The sequence below is a fragment of the Rhincodon typus genome, chromosome 12, assembly GCF_021869965.1.
Source record: "Rhincodon typus isolate 14 chromosome 12, sRhiTyp1.1, whole genome shotgun sequence".
Lineage (NCBI taxonomy): Eukaryota > Metazoa > Chordata > Chondrichthyes > Orectolobiformes > Rhincodontidae > Rhincodon > Rhincodon typus.
Genome location: NC_063343.1, coordinates 37307899 through 37331760, shown reverse-complemented (window position 1 = coordinate 37331760; position 23862 = coordinate 37307899). Strand labels below are relative to the sequence as shown.

Below are 23862 nucleotides of genomic sequence, written 5' to 3'. Positions count from 1 at the left end.
TTGCAACTTTTTTACCATCGCAAAGGAGTTAAGATGTTTGAGGACAAAATACCTACAATTTCCTAAGAAGCAATTCATTAGAAGGCTCTGGAAAGGGTGTCACATAGTTATGTCACCTCCTTCAACAAGAACTGAACCAACTGCCACAGCAAGCCAACCAGGATTCCACAGAAAAGATCCATAGATCAGTCAGTCTGTTGTTAATTTTGTATTAAGCAGCTGACAAATGTCATGGTTGCTACAGTAAACATTTATCACTTTCCCCATGGACAACAGGAGCTCTGGTCAATTAATGTATAACTGAGATACCAAGAGCATATCATACAGGTCTGTGTCCAATTTTCTGGCAGCCACAATGACACTTTTATATTGCAGCAATACTCCATTCCCCTCAATCTTTGCTTCATCTAATCAAGCAAGAGACTAGACTCTTGGAGATAAGGAATATCTGCTGACTCCTCTCAGGAGGAGTCAGATTTGATGGGGACATTCCTAAAATCCCAACTATGAGTCAAATAGATCTCCTCCATGAGCAAACCAATAGAGTCTTCAAGCCATGATCCTGCTGCATGGAGGATGATGCATGCAAAATAAAATAGACCTGTCTTGAGGTCATGGCTTGAGGATTCCACTTGTCTGCTCATGAAATTAAACTCTGGGTTCAAGACCAACACTGATATTCATGTCAACTAACACTGTAATTATATTTGGAATATGCAACCATAAAAAAATTGTGTTAAAAGATTATAACTTTACTATTTACAAAAACTGTACCACATTATTAACTGCCAAGGCTGGACCTTAAGTGTTCTACCTGTTGTAGGTATCCATTTAGGTTTCCAATAAATTGCCCCCTAGTGGCTAGCAGCATCAGAGGTTAAAAAGCCCAGACAGGTGCCCATGAGATGTTTCCAGCTGATATCCTTGAGAAGCTTCAGCCTGAGAGTGCCAACTAGCAGCCTCCATCAATTCATGTGGTGTCTGATCAGTATTGCCAAGCTGATTTTGTGGCACCATGAAATCAGTCACCCAACTGAAGCTCTCATCCATTTACTTTTCCAGCCTGTGCAAGATTGTTGAACCAAATAGCCAGAGCTTGAAAATTGAAAACAAGGGATTAAAGCACTCTGTCTTGCTTTAGGCATGTATGCTACTCAACCATTCATAGACAAATTTAAACCTTTCCTTTGATAAAACAAGACTATTGACTGTAATTAAGTGCTACAACAAAAACAAAGAGAAAGTCAGCAGGTCTGGCAGCTTCTTCCAAGAGACAATGTTTTGAGTTCAGTTCCTTCTTTGGAATTTTTGAACAAGACTGCTCTCTGTTTCTCAAGATGAAATTATACCTAAAACATTTTAACGAGTAAATTGATTAGATTCCATGTGTATAATTCCAAGAATCTCTTTTCTCTTTAAACAGAGGAAGAGAGGCCTAAATTTGCAATGTTGGGTTTGCAGTGTTTATGTTATTCAGGCAAAAATAAATCATTTCTCACTAAGAATAGTCTAAATTATAAAAATAACATTAAGATTATGCTCATTCATCTGAAGGTTTTGAATGAGCACATTAAGTTTGGATAATCAATTAAGACATGAGATATAAAATTAACCATCTGTGCTGCAATTATCCCAATTTTCAATTCAATTGAGAAGTCCTCCCATTTCATCCATTTTACACTGTCACCCAATGTCAAAACTTTCCCTCTTCTTGTAGCTTCCTCATTATCCATGTATTGCTAATCATGGTTTAATGGTGTCACAATTTTAATGGAGCAAGAAGAGGCAAATCTCATGAGCTATTTCAGCCAGAATGAGGACATTGTTGTCAAGAACCATTCTATAAATAACAACTAACTGATCCTCAAATGTCAAAACTATCCCCCGTTAATATTTAAAGAACAACTGATGACCTTTTTCTTCTGTAAGTTGATTCTGAATGATTAAGAATTGGAACCAATTTTGACTGAAAGGTCAAGTGTAAAAATGCCCAGATATTGGCTGGTAAAAGAAATCCTCATAAGGACTGTGGTCTCTGCTTATGGGAGGGATTAGTTATAGTGAGCCATAAAAGAAAATAGAATCTTACAACAGCTCTTGAACAAAAATCTTTATTTAAATATGATTTTGATCCTGCCATGTTATTTTTGTGCAACTACAAATGACAGTCACATTTTCAAAAAGCAGGAAGAATTATATGGAATAGACAGCAGACCACACAGTAGACATAGAAAACACATATTTCAATTATTAATCAATATTGCCATCGTGTCACCATAACTTAGATATTGGAGCAACAATGAGAAGTGTTGTTGACATGACAACAAATGGAGTAAGGCATGTTCAGATATGGCTAATGATTCATTTTATCATGATGATAGCTTATGAAATTGTGCATCATTTCATACTGGTGTTAGAATGGATTGAAGAATGATTGTGTGAGATTGACATCAGACATGCTAATTTTTGGTAGCATGGAAGACTGATTTAATTTAGATTGGTGGCAAACTGAGTTCCCTCCCTCCTTTCTAAAAAAAAACATGGTTGTTGTTGGTTAAATTTCTAAGCAAACTTAGTACAAACTCATAATAGGTCTTACAAATGACAGATGTGCAGGGTTCTTAAACTTGCAGAAACTTTACTTAGCTGGATGATACTGTCCCTGTCAACGAGCTGAAAAACTGGTTGAACAACCCATACCCGAGGTTGCAAAATTATTAATTTCTGATTCCAATCTGTTACCCAATAAAGCACAGCAATGTCCACAGGTAGTTCCATGTTGGTAAAGTTAATAACGTGCAGATGTTCTCACCACCCTTTAAAGATTTGTTACAAAGCCATTAACACAAGTAGGAAAGACATGGGAAGTAAAAATTATTCAATCAATTCCTTTGTAAAAGGAAACAATGGCACAGTGACTCTGTGGTTAGCATGGCTACCTCACAGTGGCAGGGACCTGTGTTCGATTCCAGCCTTGGGTGACTGTCTGTGTGGAGTTTGCACATTCTCCCTGTGTCTGTGCGGATTTCCTCTGGGTGCTCCAGTTTCCTCCCACAGTCCAAAAGATGTGCAGGTTCGATGGATTGGCCATGCTTAAATTGCCCATAGTGTCCAGGAATGTGGAGGCAAGGTGGGTTGGCCATAGGAAATGCAGGATTACAGGGATTGGGTAGCGAGGTGGATCTGGGTAGGCTGCTGTTTGGAGGGTTGGTGTGGACTCAATGAGATGAATGGCCTGCTTCTGCACCGTAGGGATTCTATGAATTTTGGAGTAATAACTCGTATAAATCAGAGGGTGATCTCGGTGTTGTTGGAATATAGAATTGTTGCAGACAAGCTACAGTGGATTGTGTGAGGACAGTATGAGATAGGTGAGTGTGGCACACCATGATAGCAGATCCCTGGCAGGAGTAGTGACAAGCAGCAGCATAAAGTGAGTTACATGTTAATTTTTAAATGCCAGATTTGATTCCAAAAACCTTGTAACTCAATCTTAGGAAAGGAACATCACCGGCTATGATAGCAGTAGTTGCCGATCATTAATTGATCTTGAGAAGTTGATGGGGAGATTCCGTCTTGAACTGTTGCAGTCAATGTGATGCAGGTACATCCATAGTGCTATTGGGTGTGCTCGAAAGGAATTTGGAGAATTGCAGCCCCACATCTTGCAGACGGTACACACTGTTGCTGCTGTGCATTTGTACAGGAAGGAATGAATGAGATGGTGGATGGTGAGTCAGTAAAGTAGACTGCTTTGTCTTAAATAGTGCCAAGCTTCTTGAGTGTTATTAAGCACATCAGACCAAAACATAAAAACGTTAATAATAGATATTTTTATTTATTTGATTAAAATGTAAAAATCATGAAGAAAAAGACATTCACTCTATATACTGTATGTCATCCCTATACAAGTCCATACAATGTCATGTTATCTAGCGTTCTCATGCATTCCAATAGAAGCTCTCAGGTACTGACAATAACTCAAGGAGTTAACTGTCATAAATTCATGGTTCTGTTCACACAATTGCAACTCAATGTGTTTCGGTTAATCAGACTGAAAATCTATGCATAAATATAGATGTAAACAACCATGATTCATCAAAAAAATGCCAAACAATTTAAAAAATAATTTCAGTGTGCTTTAAATAAGTATCAATAATATGGCTGACAAAATATTCAGACCAGCAAATCTATAAATGTACTTTAATTCAACTTCGACACATATATATTGAGTCCAGTTAGAGACATCTGATTTCCAAAAACTCATACGTAAAATACAAAAGGCTAAAATTACATTACACATTCTACACAGCATGATACAAGCCAAAGGATTCATCAAGTGTATACTAGTGTCTTTTTCCATATAATCCTACAATTACATTTGCTCCACACATCCCAACACACTAAAATTTTTGTCCCTCAGAAAAACAGAATTAATTCCTTTTAAAATAATGTAGACTCTGCTGCACCAACCAACTGTGACCAAGAATTCCACAATTCCCACCCGCTGTGCAAAGATATATTTTTTCCTATCTCCACTTTAACTTCTTATGATAACTTTAAGTTTGTGCTCTCATATAGCCATATTATTGGAAACAATGCTTTTTTTTAATCCTGAAGACCATTATCAGGTCACCCATAACCTCAGCTCTAGTGGGAGAGACAATGTCAAATTTTCAACTATATGTTCACACATGCAAATACTCATTCCTGGCAACATCATCATAAATTTTTTACAATAACAACAGCTATATTTATATAGTGCCTTTAATTTGATGAAATATCCCAAGAACTTCATGGTACTATTATAAAATGAAACATAAAACCAAACCACATTGGTGATATTAGAACAGATGACCAAGAGCTTGGTCAAAGATATTAAGGATTGTCTTAAAAGTTGTAAAGTTTGATAGAGAATTGGCAAAGTTTAGTGAGAAAATGGCAAAGCTTAAGGCAACTAAAAGGCACAGTCACCGTGAGTGAACCAATTAAAATCAGGGCTGCTCCAGAGGCTAAAACAAAAAGTATTGCAAATATCTTGGCAGTTATCATTGGAGGAGATTACAGAAAAAGAGAAGGACAAGGCACAAGGCCACAGATTGATTTAAAAACAAAGATAAGAACTGTAAAATCAAGACAATACTAAACAGGAGTCAATGTAGATCAGCAAGCACTGGGTGATGAGTGAACAGGACTTGGTGCACACTAGGAAAGATGTGGGTAAGCTTTGAATGACTTAAATCATTTTTAAAAATTCTCAATAAGTCATGCTTTCTCTTGCTCATTAAACCCTAGGGATTCCCTTGTATTGAAATGGCGTCCAAATAATGATGCAAACCAAGATATTTCACTTCTGTAATATTCCATTGTCAGTAACTGAGTCCAATGAAAGGTTGTAATTATTTCAGTACAAGGATGTACACTATCAGCTAAAGATAATACTAATTTAAAACATCAAAATGAAATATTTATTATGAAGATGAACTTGTTCATGGTTGCTTTTCAACTCAAAGGAATAATGAAGAGTCATTTTTGTGTACAGTGTAATGAGAAGTTAGTTTATGTTGTCAAACCAAAACAATCCTCTTTTACTTCTTCCAGAGTTTTCTTCTCGATATCAACATTGAGCTTGCCTTTCACTGTGCCTTCACTCTTCAGAGTACTCACCTATTAAAATGGAAACAGATAATTACTAAGCCATGGATAATATCTGATAAATTGTAAGCAGCAGTTAATCCAACTGTACACAAATTTAACATATTAGTATTTTATTGATGTTTGTTTATATTTTGTAATTTGTTAACTTTGAGAAATTCTGTTTTAGAGAGGGGGAATTAAAGCATAAGTGTGTTAATATATTCAGATGTCGAATAGAAACCTTGCTGCTCTCTCGGAATTAGACCTACAAGCCATGCTGGTAATATCAGTACCATTCACACAAGTATTGGTAATGATTCCCATAAAACAACCGAATTTTTATTAAAACCAATTTCTCTAGTTTACAAATGCCCTTTAAGGAATAAAATTTGCCATCCTTGCCCAGACCAGATGATATGAGTCACCAGATCCAAAATAAGGAAGTTAACTTTCAATTGTCTGCTAAAATAATTCAACTCACCACTTAGTTCTACCCAACTGCTACAAAGAAGTATAACAAGGATAAAAATCAAGGAGGGATTAGGCTCTTGTAGCACAGGGGTAGTGTCCCTACCCCTAGACAAAGAGACCTGGGTTCACATCCCACCTGCTCTAGAGATGTGAGATAGCAACTCTGAACAGGTTGATTAGAAAAATAGATAAAAACCATGGATGGATTGGGCTCTTGTGGCACAATGATACCATCCTCACCTCTGAATTAAGAGGCCCTGGTTCAAGTCCCACCTGCTCTAGAGGCGTGAGATAATAACTTTGAACATGCAGACTAGAAAATAAAACGAGGGACTGGAAAGTCCTTTCGGAGCAGCAATAGTGTCCCTACCTCTGAAGCAGGAGGCCTGAGTTCAAGTCCCACCTGCACCAGAGATATATAATAACATCTTTGAACAGGTTGATCAGAAAATATCTGAAACTACAACAGTGCACTGCCACTATCCTAAGAGCAGCAGTCCCCTCCCACAGGGTGCTAGAACAGAACAGCCCCCAAACTGCCCGAAGCTTGCAAGATTTACCAGGTGGTCTCTCTGTGCAATGGTAGACTACCCATCACTGGTAAAATGCCAGAGGTTGTTGAAAAAGGCTCTTAAGTGGTACAATTGGCTTTTCCCATTATTGGTAAAATACTCTGGCTGCAAAAAGATGACAGCACTCCATTTCCTTCCTTTCCTTAGTATTTTATGGCACCCCATTCACCTCCCAGCCTGTCCCGAAAAAGGCTGGAAAAGTCTAGTTCAAGGAATCAGGCAACAGATGGACCAGCATTGTTTCCTCAGTCCACCCGCACTGAAAATAGTAACAGTGCTGGTTCAAAGCCAGGGCAAAGACTATCGTGGTTATGAGGAACTAGGGGTGAAACTAAGGAGGAATGCAGTGAGGGCAAATTTTGAGCAAAAACATTCACATTCATTGGATTTTGAAGAAAAGTTGAAGGATCACATAACCAAAAACTACTGGAAGGGTCCCAATGAAATAGTCTACCTCAGAGAATAACTGAAACACTGAGGGAAAATGCTAGTAGATTCTTAAGAGCTCCGGTATGCTTGGTTTGAATTCCAACAGGAGACATGAACTGACGCTCAAGATTTTGTAACACATAAAAAGAATTTCGCGAAGAATTAGGAGATAAAAAAGGAACTGAATTTATACTGCAAGTCTTGACAAACGATACTATTAATTTTAAGAGTGCTTGATTTGTTTGATAATTCTTACATGCAGTAAAGTTTGTTTTCAAAGAAAAATGTGAAATCTTGTACAATTTCTGGATTGAAAGATTAACTATACCTTTGCGCCAAGAATAGCTAGTGAACATGTGCAGAAGGAGTTTTGTCACGATGGCATCAGGTCACATGGAACTGGGACCAGAGACTGCAGACTACCATAATACCTCAGCATTGCTTGTATATAGCCTTATAATTCCAGCTGATGGAAATACTGGGTGAATCAGAATCCTGGCTTGACAGATCATAAGTTTTATTTTTGCTACTGTTTACCATTGTGGTCAGTAATGGAATATCTTTGCAAGAGACTGCTAATGTGCTTTTAACAAAAGAAGAACACAAAAGAAAAAAAAGCTATTTTATACTATAGTAAAAATATTTGAAATGGTCTTATTACACATATCAGCATGAGATATACAACTGTTTTATCCTCAACTACAACCTTACATATATGTAAAAATCAATGAAGGGTCATCCTGTTTCCATTTTAAAGTTCCTTGTTCAGTGGGCACAGTGGTACTTGGTTTCTTTCACAAATGTTGACATTTATTTTGATCAATGTCTGTTCCAAATACCCTTAAACAAACTGCTAACATAGATCATTTATTTCTTAACTTGGATTCTTTAAACTCCTCTTCCGTGGCCCTCTGTTTCTGGAGGTTTTCTCTTACTGACCAATAAGACTTCTTTTCAACCCAAACAGCATTAGAGAATGCTAAGCTGACAGCATCTTTGCTGCCATAGACCTGTTCTCTTTGATAGAAACCAGCATATTGCCCAATTTTTAATTTTCTGGATGGTTCTCTTTTTCAAAAAAGAAACTTGTTTCTGTATCTGTTTCCTTTGTCATAGGACACCTTGTTGCTAGGCAAGAACCCAATGTTTTCTTCTCTTCTACTCTTGTTTCCCAAAGCATTGAAGTATTCACCTCAAGATGATTTTTTTTAAAGACTCACTTAAATACACATCATCAACTTTTCTGCCAACTTGCACAATTCACAGAACTAATCAAAAGTGAAACTAAAACTGTGTCCTCCCTTCTTAAGGCATGCAACATAGAAATGAAAATCAAACTTAAAGCTCTACGTAGTTCTGTCCATTTTAGAACACAAGTTTCTAAATAATACTATCTTGTGAAACTTCATCACAACAGTTATGTTAATGTTCTCACCGAAGTTCAGATCTTACTACTATTTCTTCCAATTAATAACTGGGTGTCAAATTTCTCTTAAAGTTAGTGATCTCTAAAGATATCACGAGGAAGAAGGTAACTAGACACCATTGATAAAACAAAATCACCAAGAAATCCAGCAGGGAATTCATAAGAAATGTCTTTACTGAAGAAGTGGTAAGAATGTTAACCTCACTACCATATGGAATGGTTGAAGAGAATAATATGGATACATTTAAGAAAGAATTAATCAAGCAAAAGAGGGAAAAGGGAACAGATACAGTCACAGTGGTCGATCAAAAAAGATGGCAGGAGTCTTAAGCGAAGCATTAACAGTAGTATGGACTTTTTTGGACTGCATAGCCTGTTTCTGTGACATACATATATGTTATGTGGATGTGCTTTGCCATTGTTTTTATTGTCTTCTATTGTGGCTTTCAGTCTTTCACACAAGAATACCTGTCAAGCCTCTACCTGCTGCTGTTCTCTAATGTACTGGTTTGAGTGCTGAATTGTAATTTCAGGTGGACCTCTCCAGTTTCACATTTTGCCAGACTCACATATTGCCTCAATGCTGTGCTTGGCCTGGAGCTCTCACAAATCTCTACATTTTGCTGACTGTGGAAGCTTAATAACAAAACTCAGCTGACAGGGTGTCCAAGTTTAATTTCAAATGCACCAACTTTACAATTCCTTTTACAACCCTGTAACCCAGGTATATTTAAAAATGATTTGTTCTTGACTCTAATGACAATCCTGGGGAACCAATTTCTCACTCAACTGAATTGAATGATTGTACAAAAATATCTCCAATAGTTTCCATTTGAGTTAGAATGTTGCTTTTCTTGTTCTTACCGCATAACATATAGCATTAATATAGTACTCCCAACACTGCATAATTTAAGATATTAATTGGATAAGCAATAGAGACAGCCATTGTAAATGAGTTAAGCAAGATAACAAAAGCTTGTCAAATGGAAATTTGAGTGGGACAGGATATATATTATACAGAAATAAGAATTATAGATTGGTAGAAGTACAACTACAGCACAGCTACTTGGTCCTATGACCCTACCAGCAGATTTCATGAGGCAACCTTAATGTGTTTTTTACTCCAATGCAGTAACTTGTCTCTGATGATCTTTTCTTCATGATTAGCAATCTGATCTTTTCCCCAAACTGACTCTTAAATGATTTGACAAAGTTCAGGAAATAGAGTGTGGATTTGAGTGTGATAAAAGCTAGAACTGCAACAGTTTAAATGTTTTTGGAAAGAGCTACAAATGATAAAAGTAGTCTGGTATGTTAACATTATTGCTTAAGATACTACTAATTACCCATTATTAATTATTTTATTCAATTAATGTTCTAAGTGCAGGAGTAGACCATATAACTCCATGAGCTCTTCCACAATTCCAGTACATCATGGTTCATCCATTTGCTTGTCCTTGCTCCATATCACTTAGTAGCTTTACCTAACAAAAATCTACCAATCTGTGTCTTGAAGATGTCAGTTGATCCAGCATTCATGATCTTTTGTAAAGGTGACCTCCAAATTTCCACTTCCTTTTCTGTGAACAAATGGTCCCTGATTTTAGCCCTAACTTAATTTAAGAATTATTCCCCTTTGTTCTGGATCCTCCCACAAGAGGAAATTGATTTTCTGCATTTTCTCTATTGAATCTAGTTATTGCATAGTTTTAACTGATTCAATGAGATAATTCCTGAACCTTCTAAATTGGCCCTGGGTAGTTTGTAAAACAGAGAGACCTCGGCATTCAGGTACATAATTCTTTAAATTTGCGTCGCAAGCAGAGAGGGTGGTAAAGAAGGCATTTAGCACGCTTGCATTCATTGCTCAGTCCTTTGAGTATAGGAGTTGGGATGTCATGTTGCGGTTGTACAGGAGGTGGTGAGGCCTCTTCTGAAGTACTGTGACCAGTTCTGGTCGCTCTGTTATAGGAAGGATATTATTAAGTTAGAGAGGGTTCAGAAGGGATGTACCAGGATGTTGCTGGGTATGGAAAATTTGAGTTATAAAGAAAAGCTGGATGGGCTGGGACTTTTTCCACTGGAATGTAGGAGGTTGAAGGTAACCTTATTGAGATTAATAAAATCATGATGGGCGTAGATAAGGTGAATGACAAGGGTCTTTTCCCTAGGGTGGGAGCATATTTTTAAGGTGAGAGGAGAAAGATTTAAAAAGGACATGAGGGGCAAATCTTTTATACAGAGAGTGGTTCACATTTGGAATGAACTGCCAGAGAAAGTGATGGATGCAGGTGCAGTTACAATGTTTAAACGACATTAGGATAAGTTCATGAACAGGAAAAGTTGGGAGGGAAATGGGCCAAATGCAGGCAGGTTGGACTAGTTTAGTTTGGGAACATGGTCAGCATGGATTGGTTGGACCAAAGGGTCTGTTTCCATGATGTATGACTCTAAGTGTAAAGACAATGTCCTTTTATTTTTCTGTGTTTTTAATTGTGGGCTGAAATAAGAAAGGAAATGTATTAATATCACTGATTGCTGAATGTTTTGGAAGGAAGTAACCTGACACTCATTGTAAACACTGTTTATAGAGAGACTGATGGTTCCAGCAGCGGTTGGAGTGTTGTTTGCAAATGAGCTGAAGCTGTAGGGTTAAAAAGAAATTGAGATTTAGTTGCCAACAAATAGTTAATTGGTCTGTGGACTAGTGATGAGGTATAAATGACAAAAGGCTTTCTGTCTCCCAACAGCTATGCAATTGGTTCTCAGGCATCTGAAGAGCTTGGGGACTGTGAACAAGATAGTGAGAAGCCTTCAGATCACCACCAGCTCAGACATTCCCTCTCTTCCCTACAGTAAAAGCTATTTTCAGACCAAAGAAAACCAGCTAATCTTCCCTCCAACTGTTGTTGTAAGCCGTGACTTTGATCTAACAAGTGTGAATCTGCCCATATACCTCCTGTAAAACATCTGCAGAAGACAAGGAAGCAGCGTTTTGATCAGCACAAGAATCATCTCAGCAGATCCTCACACCTAACATGCATTGTCTGACCTGAAATGTCACCTCTTGTTTACACCGATAAAACCTTTAGTTCTCTCAAGGCAGTGACTTGAAAGAAATTTGGATATCTACATATACATATTAAACAATTAAAACCTTCTAACTGATTAAAGATTTAACAGCATCTTAGGTTTGTTTAATACATTCTCATCAGTGGTGTGACCCTTTGATCTTTTACATATAAATTCTGTGTCTGATGCCACCTCTCTCACAAATACCTGAAGAAGGAGCGAGGCTCCAAAAGCTTGTGTTTTCAAGCTTGTGTTGGACTATAACCTCGTGTCATGTGATTTCTGATCAGATCCTTGTGAGCAGAGACAACTGAACTGTTTACCCTCTGTCCATAACGTACATATACACTTCAGTATGTGTGTATGTGTGCATGTATGTGCGTGTGTGAGTATGTGTGTGTGCGTGTGTGTGAACGTGCATGTGTATATGTGCATGTATGTGTGCGTGTATGTGTGTGTGTGTGTGAGACAGAGGGAGTGTATAAGGGGATTGGAGTTTTAATGAGTAAAGTTATACGCTGACAGTTCATCACTTGTAGCTCGAGTCAATTTACTTGTAACAAATAGTAATTCTTGTTGCGTACAGCAACCTGGCCATTACTTTTTGTACACCTGGGTCGAAAAACAAGTAAATTAGGGAATTTTGTGTGCTTCTGTAGTTTCTTTAACTTTTGTGATGACTCCAGGAATAGTCTAGTTTGATTTCCAGCAAACTCCCCCAGTGAAGCCTAATACAAGGGAGTACGAATCAAGTTTATGCAACTCATTCTGACTGTTATGCTGCAACTTGTCTAAGAATATCATATCTTTCCTGAGGTACAGCATCCAAACCAAACCAGAGTATTTCAAATGGGGTCTATGATTACTGAGTGCAAATATACACTCCATTGTGAATCAGCAGTTGTGAAGGCAAAAGATAATTGATCAAAAGAAGATCAATTGCTATTGCCATGCATTGAATTCATATAGATGCTCCATGCAAAACAGAATCACAATCCTTTTCATGTGGCCTGATCCACTTCCCTGGCTTGCCTTCTTGGAGCTTACACTCTGTACAGCCTATGCACTGTTGGTATTTAAAGGCACCACCTTCAAAATTTCATTGAAAGTGAGATATACTAAATCTAATCTAAGAATTTATGGTGACACAATGGTATTTTGGAACTTTCATCCTATATAAATGTAATGGAAATGTGAACAAAGTAATTTATACAAATAAATGGATAGATTTTCAACAGATAGTTATTTTTGTAAATGACGTGGCATACATCAGAATTCCAATTCAAAACTTCATTTACATCAAGAAATGTTTTCCAGTGATTCGATGTGTTTTATTTTTACTGTGAGACATGATTTCATAGTCAAAAGGTTACGTGCACAAGATTTGCAGGCGGTGATGAACTGGTTTGGTGGTTGACTTACCATCTTTTTCTTCAATTCACAGAGATATTTATATCACGACCTTTTTGTAAGTACAGGTATTCAGACTAAAAAGGAAGAAAATAATTCACATTAAATTCAACTTTAAACCACAATTTCATCTGTTTAGAACTATTGATGTAACTCACACAGAATATTAATTCTTTTGTTGTAGTTCTGACAGCATTGATTTACACCAGAATATGGATCCATAAGCATCAAGAGCTTAATGGCATTTTTGTGAATTTATAAGCCTTCACATGCAAGTTTACAAGGCCTACACATATCACATAATGATGGGAGTGCCACAACTAAGTTTAATACCACCTTTGTGGGCAATTTTCAGATGGGATCAGGAACAATAATTTTCTTTATATTGACTCATGGGATATGGGCCTCACTGGCTCGATCAGAATTTATGTTCCATCACTATTTACTCTCATGACAATGATGGAGAGCTGCATTCTTGAACACCTTCATGTGTCAGTAAACTGTCAGGGACTTCCAAAATTTTGATCCTGCAACAGTGACAGAACGGGAATATAGTTCCAAATCAGGGTGGTCTGTGGCTTAGAGGGGAACTGGTAGGTGATCATGTTCTCAGGCATCCACTGCCCTTCTCCTTCTGAGTGATAAAGGTCACATGTCAGGAAGGTGCTGTCCAAGGATCCTTGGTGAGATAGTGAGGAACTCCCTTAGTGCTGGGGGCTTGGATGGGGGAGAATTTGTTGGGTGTGCCCAGGCTGGTTTCTCAAAACAATGTGTAAATAGTCCAACTAGGGAAGGGACCATACTAGACCTGACATTGGGGAATGAGCCCAGCCAGATGGTTGGAGATTCAGTGGGGGAGCATTTTGGGAACAGTGATCGTAATTCTGTAAGTTTTAAGTTACTTATGCATAAGGACAAGAGTAGTCCTCAGGTGAAAGTGCTAAATTTGGGGAAGGCTAACTATGACAATATTAGGCAAGAACCAGGGAATGTGGATTATTTAAGGGTAAGTCCACATCTGGCATGTTGGAATATTTAAAGGAGAAACTGGAAAATGATGAGGGGCTTCAACTAGAAGGGTAGTACACTGAGATGGACAGTTGGATGGAAAGAAGAGGAAAAAGTATTAAAAGAAGCAAAATGAGCTGCACAGATGGTCTTAGTTTTACAGGCAAGATATTTCATGTTATCTTTATTTCATTTTGTAATTTAAGGTTTAAGCAGGTAGTTTCACAAAGTAAAAGCACAGGGTTGATCTTGGAGTATAGGATAATGCAATACTGAGTGGCTTGGCAAAAATTGGAGGAAGACTTGTGAGCAAAATTTAAAACAGTATTGCTCCTTCAAAAGGAAAGTATTTCTTTATTCATTGGAGAAATTGAGTATTTTAACAACGCACATTGTGATTAAGTGCATTCTCATCTAAAACTCATTAATCACATCAAAAATTATATATTTTCAGTTAAATGTTATCAATTAATTTCTGGATTCAACTTCATGATCTATTATTGAGTTAAGTAAATCAACCCTAAAATTATAATAATGTGAATCATACCTAGAAGTTGAACTACAATTGTTTAACATTGTCACAGAATTACAGCATTATGACAGCACAGAAAGCCATTTGGCCTACTGTGTTGCGCTGGCTCTTCAAATGAACAAATCAACTAGTGCCAATCCCCCACCTTCTTCCTTTTCAGATCATAATCTAATTCCTTCTTGAATACTTCAATTGAGTCTGAATCCACCACATTATCAGGCAGCACATTCCAGAGTTTAACCACACACGACATGAAATGATTCTCAATATATCTCCATTGCTGCCTTGTCGATTACCTTAAAACTGTTAAGTTTTTAAGGATCCCTTTAAACTTGCTTTTCATATTATCACATAAAAGATTTTCTTGTGGAAAACAAAATAGAGAATATTTTACATGACTTGTTCTAAATTGATTCAATGCTCAGTCATTTACTTCTCTTGAATGCTGTCTCCTGCCATTTGACGGTTACCTCAGTGGATCTAAACAAGCAGATTGACTGCTCTCTGGACTTAAGTAAGCTCGCAATTCCATGTGTGAATACATTGGCTGCTGAGCGCACATGTGACTGAATTTAATGCACCCACTTGTACATGTTTCTGCACACCAGTGGACTGGCTGCTGTCTAAATCTGCATGTAACCAGTCCATCTGCTGTCTGCACTTTCTCCAGCTGGCTAGTGCTCAGTCAAGCTGCCGATTGGAAAAGTTTGACGGTCAAGTGTGTTTGACAGGCTGAATACAATTGGGTTGATTCTATCTTTGACTGGACAGAGTGGATCTTTCAGATCAGGTTGGCTACATATGACTGCTGTACATCGTTGTAATGACAGTTTGCAACTTGGCTGGCTATGTGACTGAGTTGTCTGCTAACTGAATGTAATAAAACTATGTAAAAGAGTGTTCTCTATTATTTACATTCAATTGATATGTAGTTCCACTTATTAAAGACCAAAGCTGTTAATTTTGAGGAAAGATTTGCATGTAGATTCACGATCAAAGTAAGACAGATTGCACATACGTTAAATGTATGAATCGGTGTTTATTTTCTTTTAGGGATGTTTAATTTCAAAAGAAATGAGTGAGCATTCACACGAATTACTGAGGCTGTACTGTTAACACTTTCTACCAAGGATATGCTATTTTCCAGAGACACACTGTGAATAAAAATCTGACACCAGAGATTGTCAAACACAATGAGCTGCATTACAACTCAGAGCTCAGTTGTGAAACTGAGCTGACTGTCTGACATGGATTCAATTCAGGATTTAAGAGATCAACTCTGTTGAGAGCTTATTTTTCCCAATTAAAATATTGAAAAATGTAAAAGCCTATTTGAATATAAATAGAAAATATATCAGTTGTAACTCGGAATACTGGGTTGTATTCTTTGAACTGCTAAATGTTCTGTATTTTTAGGCCAGCCCTTTAATCCAGTCTTCCCAGTGCAAAATGAACCAGAAGGGAGGCAGGCAAGAATGGCTGTGCGCTGCATTTCCCCCTTGCACCCCAGCAGGGTGGAAGCTGCCTGCACACACAGAGCTTTCCTATTTTAATTAGGCTTTCCTATTTTAATTAGGTGCCTCTTTGAGATAGAATTGCAAAACTGTAACAATGCACCTCATGGTTTGCCGTAGCTGTGTCACAAGGCAGTCACTTCAGTCAGCAACCTTACAGCCAGTTCAATAAAGACAAAGTGCAAGCAAGACTATTGTCCCGGGAGCTCATAACATGGTGTCAGGAATGGGATGTGAACCCATGCACCTATAAATTTGTCGGAGTCGAGCCGAGATTGAGTGTTGAAGACCTCAACAGAAGCACAGCTACTAAAGATAGGAACATAGGATTGCTCAGAGCTGCTGAGAGTAGCCAAAATCCACAGGAAACCACAAAAGAGGAAACAAAAAAGCAAGTTACAGAAGAAAGTACTGGGTAAGAAATAAATGGCTGAAATTTTCTCTCTCCCAGCGCCATTTGAAAGGAGAGGTCATATGAAGCAGAATTGGCAGTTTTTCCACACACAAGGTCATTAATACAAAATTGTAACACGTTTAGTTAACAAACTAGAGCACCTACAAGTAGCTACTCTTCCATCATTGTTGGGCAGAGATTGTTACAAAGTGTATTCCACCCTTAATCTCTCCGAAGAACAAAAAAATCAGAAATTTTGAAAGCCCTGAAGGCATGCCTTGAACCCCAACTGATCACAACTTTTGAAGGGTATAAGTTCAATATTGTTGAGATCTTCATTATTTTTCTCATTTTTGTTGGAATGGTGAGCTGTGGATTGATGGTGACATTTGAACTGATAGCAGCAGCTAGCTTGCTTTTTCTTTAAGAAAGGAAAGAACAAACACATCTATAAAATAAACCGGCCTGGGAAGTTAATTGCAGATGGATTATTATTCAAAAGAAGATTGTAGATGTTTTAGCTCAGGAGATGCATTATGCTCAAAGGCTGGCAAATGTTTGGATGTTAAAAGGGACCATAACAGGGAGGCCTGTGCCAACAATTCTAATAAAAAGAATGTTGGAAAAAACATAAAAAGAAACCAAAGTTTGAACTGGCTTGAACTGTGTTTTCAGACAGAAAGGCTGTGATTGTGAAACCTGCTGGAGTTTTGGCTCTAGTTATCCTCTCATTATCAATATATTAGAAGTTTGAAGAATAGAATACCAGTTATAAGAAATAAATGAATATTCCTTGGAGTCTACCGGAAGCTATTTGCATTGAACAGTGTCGTCAGAAATCAAGCAAGATACAATTCCATGTGCCTGTGAAACAATGCATCATTGAAAATACTAAAGTGAACTTTCCAGTTATATCTCCTTTAGGTTTCTTTCAATTTATCCCTTAACTGTGTCTGTCTATTTGGTGCGAGTGGCGGCTACTTTCAAGGAAGATTGGGTTTAAATCATAGACAGGAATTAGAGTACCTTGTTTAGTATTGCTCTGGTAAAGTTACAGTACTTATAATAAATTGTTAATTTGTGTTTGACCTAGAAACCTGGTGTATGATGTCTGTCATTCTTAAAATTTGGTTAGGAAACCTTGGGCCAATTTTGAGGGACATTGCATGCTTGAGTTTAACTGTGCTGTGAATATAGAGATAGGGAGACTGATTTGATTTGATTTACTGTCCTCATTGTCATAATAATATTAGGACCATCGCAAATTCATCATTACGCAACTGTACTAGCATAGCTTGCAGAATCCAGTGAATTTGCACAAGTTTAAAAGTGACCTAATTAAAGAGAGGGTTGTATTAGGCATAAGAGATCCTGCAGTGAAAGTATGTCTGTAGAGAAAGCATGGAAAGCAACACATTGCAAAGGCTAATGTCATGCCACTCCTCAAACTACTCTTTCAATAGCAAAAAATGCTACTGAAGCCAGAGGAAGTAACAAGTAAACGCTGTCCAGATCAACCATCAGTCCCCCATAGTTCAACAGCATTCCAACAACAGAATTAACAGTTACCTCAGCAATAAGTGAGGCGGAATTATGCTTCCTGGTGAAGTAGTATCACCTAGATGAATAGGCAATGACAACACACATAAACACCATTAAGGGACTGACATGATTTAAAGACTATGCATCTGCAGAGACTGATGAGAAGAATGAACTGTGAATACATGAGTACAGTTTTGTGCATAATGAGTAATTTAGGTGACTCATAGTGTGAATGATAATGCATGTAATTTTGTTTCTTTGTATTGAAAAGGAGATTGAAATGTGATGCTGTATGAATGTGGCTCCTGGTTTTCCATTGTCATGTGACCTCTACCACAAGGCTCTCACTGCAAACATCCATCCTACACTCAGTTCAATGAATGTTCACATCAAGCAAGACTATGAGCTCATAACAGTTACAACAGCTTTATCTGCACTGAGATAGGATGCAATACAATATTAAATTCTGGAATTTGATCATACATGGAGTGTGAACAAGTTGGTGGTAGCATCAGGCCAGTGGAAGCCCATTTTTACATTTTCTTAAGGCTTGTTGTGGACCAGGAGAAGCAAGAGCACCAAAATTAGAAGCCTCGGTCTTCCTCTTCACTGGCATTCCCTTTCTTTATTCCCCGTGTGTAACTCAAACCATTCGCCACTCCCCAAATTTACTCTGCTGGCTATTGGTCCTGATTAGCATCAATCCCTTACTCAATTTCCTATCACTGGCTCTTATATCATTCCCAGTGGCTTCCGGCAGGATAGAGCACAGAAAAATATCAATTAGATCTGGCCAATAGAATGACCTGGTCCTCGTATTCAGATACTCAAAGAGGTTTATTTGATGCCCTTCCCTGAACATACCCAAAGTTAAATTTGAGGCTCATGTTGCAAATAACTGCCATGTTCTCCTACACAATAAAACCTCCACAGCTGAAACATCAAAATTCACGTAGAATTTTCTTACAAGGGTGATTATTAGTGGCTTTTCACAAGAGTCAAAATTCTGCACAAATCTTTCCAGCATATTTTGGAAACACAAGGTAATTACACTTGGTCAACTTCCCTAAAGAAGAACACTACCACTTCACTACTAAACAGAACTGCAGTGCTTAATGCTGGAATTTTACTCATCATATATGATTGTCATTCAGAGCAGTTAGCAGACATTTTTCTTTTGAATTTACACTAAAAATTTCAACTTCAAAAACAGGCAAAATTCCCTTTTATGTTCTGGAGTAGCGCAGCAGTGCAGACGTTATATATATAATGTTCATCTTTACAAATGATTCAGGTGTTGACATGAAAGATTCACAATAATTAGTATGATTGTGTTTTTTGGAGCAGAAGACATTTTCGTGACACTGTGGCAAAGATACTTTTAAATGATCATTTTTGTACTGGAGCTTTTGCGTGTTGTCAGATCAGAACATGCACATGGCTGAACTGTGCTCAGACGTTAGAGAAGAGCCATGATTTAATCAAATTCTAAGCTACTGTTTGATTCTTAGAAATAATACTAAAATACATCTGTTGAAGAAAAATAATTGCTCAACTTAATCACAACCTGCTTCCAGTATGAGGGGGATTAAATTGCCACTAGGTGGCTGCAAAGATCTCAAGTTTCACGTCTGTAAAATTTCTGTATTAAGATAAAATGAACAAAAATTACTCACGTCTTCACTTTCATTGCTTGAAACTGCTTTCTCTGCCTTCTTATCTTCCAGTACTTTGTTCTCTTTCTCGGGCATTGTACCATCAAGCCAGCTTAGGTCATGTTTTGAGAAGATGCACTCCATTGCCTTCCGTACCCATACTAATGCGAGGAGCTATGAAACACAACATTGTTATTCAATAAAATTATTAAAAAACACTTTCACTTATTCTGTGAGAGAAAGTATTCAGTCAACTCATTGAAATGCAAAAGAAATTATAGCCCTAATAATTTTGACAACATAATATTAAAAACAAATTTTAACCCTTGTAACCATCACAAAAGGAGCAATAGATACATTCTGTTCGGTTGTAAGGGTTTCAGTGCCTGTCCAACTGCAAAACTTACATGTTTGATGGATGGCCAGGTCATTTTATCTAGCGACTCAAAAATGAAACAAAACAAAACAGGCTTTCTGGTTTCTGAGATTCAAAGAATTGTTATATGTTGGGAACAATTAAGTACCGGGAGTGATTTTATCTTGTTATTATCTTGAACTTTCCTACACCTTCCAAGTTCTAGGTTTTCCTAGAGCATGAATTACACATTGGTAGAAAGAATAAGCAACTGAAGTGTTATCAAATCTCTGCCAATGACAAACAAATTAAATTTTATTTTGCTAAATGATTGCTTCCAGGTGTGGGCAGCCATAGCAGAGCAAGAAATAGTTCTCACTAGGAGTTTGGTGTAAGACTAAAGTCTGACCATTTCTGAAGAAAGTAATGGAAGTCTTCATCTGAAATAAAGAACACTGTGAATATATTCAAAACAAGGTCAAGTTGCTGTGAAAACAATGGTAACACCATTTTCCATTGGACATTTTTTTTTCTTTATTCATTCACAGGATGAGGGCATCGCTGGCCAGGCAGCATTTATTGCCAATCCCTAATTGTCCAGAGGGCAGTTCAGAGTCAACCACATTGCTGTGGGTCTGGAGTCACATGTAGGCCAGACCAGGTAAGGATGGCAGTTTCCTTCCCTAAAGGACATCAGTGAACCAGATGGGTTTTTCCTGACAATCGACAATGAATGCATGGTCATCATTGGATTCTTAATTCCAGATATTTATTGAATTCAAATTCCACCATCTGCTGTGCCAGGATTCAAACCCCGGTCCCCAGAACGGTATCTGGGTCTCTGGATTAACAGTCCAGTGATAATACCACTAGGCCATCGCCTCCCCTAATGTTCCCGTAATGTCAGGTCTAGTTCTTTGGACTACTTTGGACGACAGAAATGTCAGTGGGATATTGTCACAAGAGTTTACAATACTTGAGCGCCACTATTCTTGGGGTCATCACAAAAATTAAAGATTTAATCAAGTTACTCAAAATCCTCTATTTTCCCATCTGATGAACTCAGGTTAAAAGAAAACACTGATCAAGTTTCTGTGCCTAACAAGAATTTAGTATTTGTTACAAATAAATCTGTTCTAGCCACTGGCAAACAAAATATGAATGATCAACTTGTAACTCTGTAACTTATTATACTCCTTTTTAAACCAAACAGACAAACACGGACACAGACACAGGCAAAAATAAATTTAGATAATATGGATGGAAAAAATATTCAGGGAACACAATTCTGTGGGGTACAGTGTGGTGTCTTTATGCTCATTATGCGTTCTTCTGAGCTTTGATCCGCTTCTTTCCAAGTCCCTTCAGTTCTTAACTGAAGACGCAGGGTGGATGGCACACTAATTGTTCAATCTCTCAGGAACTGGTTAAAGGAGCAGCTTATATGCAAATGATGCATGAGCATAGCTATATATCTTACAATGTTTTGCTACTTCTTTGTAAGTAGCAGATATCTAAGAGGCTTCCTCCATGTCAGCTGCGGAACTAGTGAGTGCACTGAGATAGAATTGGAAAGAGAGAAAGAAAAAAACCTATTGAGAGCACTTTGCTGCCAGTGAAGAAGGCTTTCTTGTTACTCGAATTGTGTACAATTATGTTGTTCACTTTAACTTTCAAGCATCTGCTTTTGAGTGACCCTGTGCAGACACTCAATGCATTGTCACGCCATCCAGCAGCAGTGGGCAAATGGACTGTGATTAATGCTAACAGCCTACTATATCAGCTACAAGCAGGGGGGCAATGCAAACACATGGCAATGGGTGCTGCTGAAACCTTTAGACCTCCTTAAATGAAGTTCCCTAATGTTCGGCTGACTCTGTGCCACAAAGGTGTAGCTGCCAAAGAGTTCTCCAACAGTGGCTGTGCCAGGGAGATGCTACCCACAAGACAGGGTCAGTAGGACAACCAATGTGTAGGCACCTGTGTGCCTGTGTGCTAGACCTTTAAGGGGTATGTGACACATTGTCTCCTTCAAAAACCCTCTGAATGGTGTGTGCCCCCTCTCTCACAGGTTGTGTCATTCCCCTGTCCACTCTGAGCGTAGTCACAGCCATTTTCTTCCCATTGACTTCCAGCTCAATGTGACTGCTTCTCTGTCAGTGATTTCAAGCCTCAACTTGACTGTGACCCCCTTCCCAGTAGCCCATCCTGTAACCTCATAGGATTCACACGTCCACAAGACCCCACTCAACACATTGAATCCACTGACATTTGGCAACTCCTGCCTATCCTTCCCATCAACAGCCTGGAATATGAGGTGATCATGCCTTGTGTGGTCATTCATATTCCCCTCTGCCCATGTTGAAGCCAGGTTGCCCTTCAGCGTGGATAAACACCACAGCCACCCACCCACCCATCAATTACACACTTCCCAGCCATTACAGTTTGGCCTCCTTCATCATCTTGCTGCCCTCTTTTACAATTTTTCTCCCCCTTGCCAAGAACCACCAGCCCCAGTCCTTAAGATTAAAATGCTGGGCTCAGTGCCACAGCTGTTGCTGCTATCTCACTCACATCCCCTGACCCCCCTTTCCATTTTCCCCTGGTTTTTAAGGATGTACCAGATGTGGCTGAAAAATGACAAATATCAGTGCCAGGCAATGATGTCTCCAACAAGAGAGAATGTAACTATTATTCTTTGACATTCAATGTTGTTGCTAATGCTGAATCTCCCATTATCATCATCCTGGTAGTTACCAGTGACAACAAACTGAATTGGACTAGCCAGGTAAATACTGTGGCTACAAGAGCAGGTCAAAAGCTCTGAACCCTGCAGTGAACAACTCACCTGACTCCCCAAAGCCTGACTACCATCTACAAGGTACAAGTCAGGAGTGTGACGGAATACTCCCCACTTGCCTGGATGAATACAGTTCGGACAATGCTCAAAAAGCTTGAATCACCAAGGACAAAGTAGCCCTGCAAATTGGCACCATATCCACAAACATCCACTCTCTCCACCACTGACGCTCAGCATCAGCAGTGTGTACCACCTACAAGATGCATTGGAGGAAATAAGCAAGGCTCCGTAGACAGTCATAGTTGTGGGTTTAGAAGATTCTATCTAGAAGGACGAAGGCTGCGAATAAATGGGAACATCAACAGCGAGTTCCACTCTAATCGACTCGTCATCCTCACTAGGAAATATGTCACCGTTCTATCACTGTTGCTGGGTCAAATCCCTGGAATTCCCTTTCTAAAGCACTATGGGGCTACCTAAAGCACATGGACTCTAGCAGTTCAATGCAGAGGTCACCACCAACTTCTCGAGGGCAACTAGAGATGGGTAACACGTCTTATGATTGAATATTTTAAAAAAGCCTACTCGTCTAAAGCCTAAGCCTACAGGCTAAAAAGCTTACTACTCAGCAGGGAGGCAATGGCCTAGCTGTATTATTGCCAGCCCATTAACTCAGAGAACCAGGTAACGTTCCAAGGACCAAAAACAGAAGTTGCTGGAAAAGCTTAACAGGTCTAGCAGCATCTGTGAAGAGAAATCAGAGTTAACATTTCGGCTGAACTTTCCTCAGAACTTACTGCCAGACCTGCTAAGCTTTTCCAGCAATTTCTGTTTTTGTTTCTGATTACAGCACCCACAGTTCTTTTGTTTTTTATAATGTTCTGAGGACTCTGGTGCAAATCCTGCCAGGGCAGATAATGGAATTTGAGTTTAAAAAAACTATGGAATTAAGAATCTAATGATGACATGAGACTGTTGATTTTCAGAAATCTCCATCTGGTTCACTGATGTCCTTTTGGAAAAGTAACTACCATCCTTACCTGAG

At 38.4% G+C, this 23862-nt stretch overlaps 1 protein-coding gene across 1 annotated transcript in view; it reads right to left on the bottom strand.

Annotated features, from left to right (window-relative positions):
- Positions 1-5500: 5500 nt before the first annotated feature.
- LOC109932964 (electrogenic sodium bicarbonate cotransporter 1-like) overlaps positions 5501-23862 on the bottom strand; it is a 108923-nt gene continuing 90561 nt past the window's right edge. Inside the window, exons 20-22 of the mRNA XM_048603419.1 lie at positions 19684-19836; positions 13030-13094; positions 5501-5667 (exon numbers count right to left, since the gene is read on the bottom strand). Of these exons, the coding sequence (XP_048459376.1) occupies positions 13041-13094; positions 19684-19836 (207 nt within the window). The 3' untranslated portion in view covers positions 5501-5667; positions 13030-13040. The remainder of the gene's footprint in view (positions 5668-13029; positions 13095-19683; positions 19837-23862) is intronic.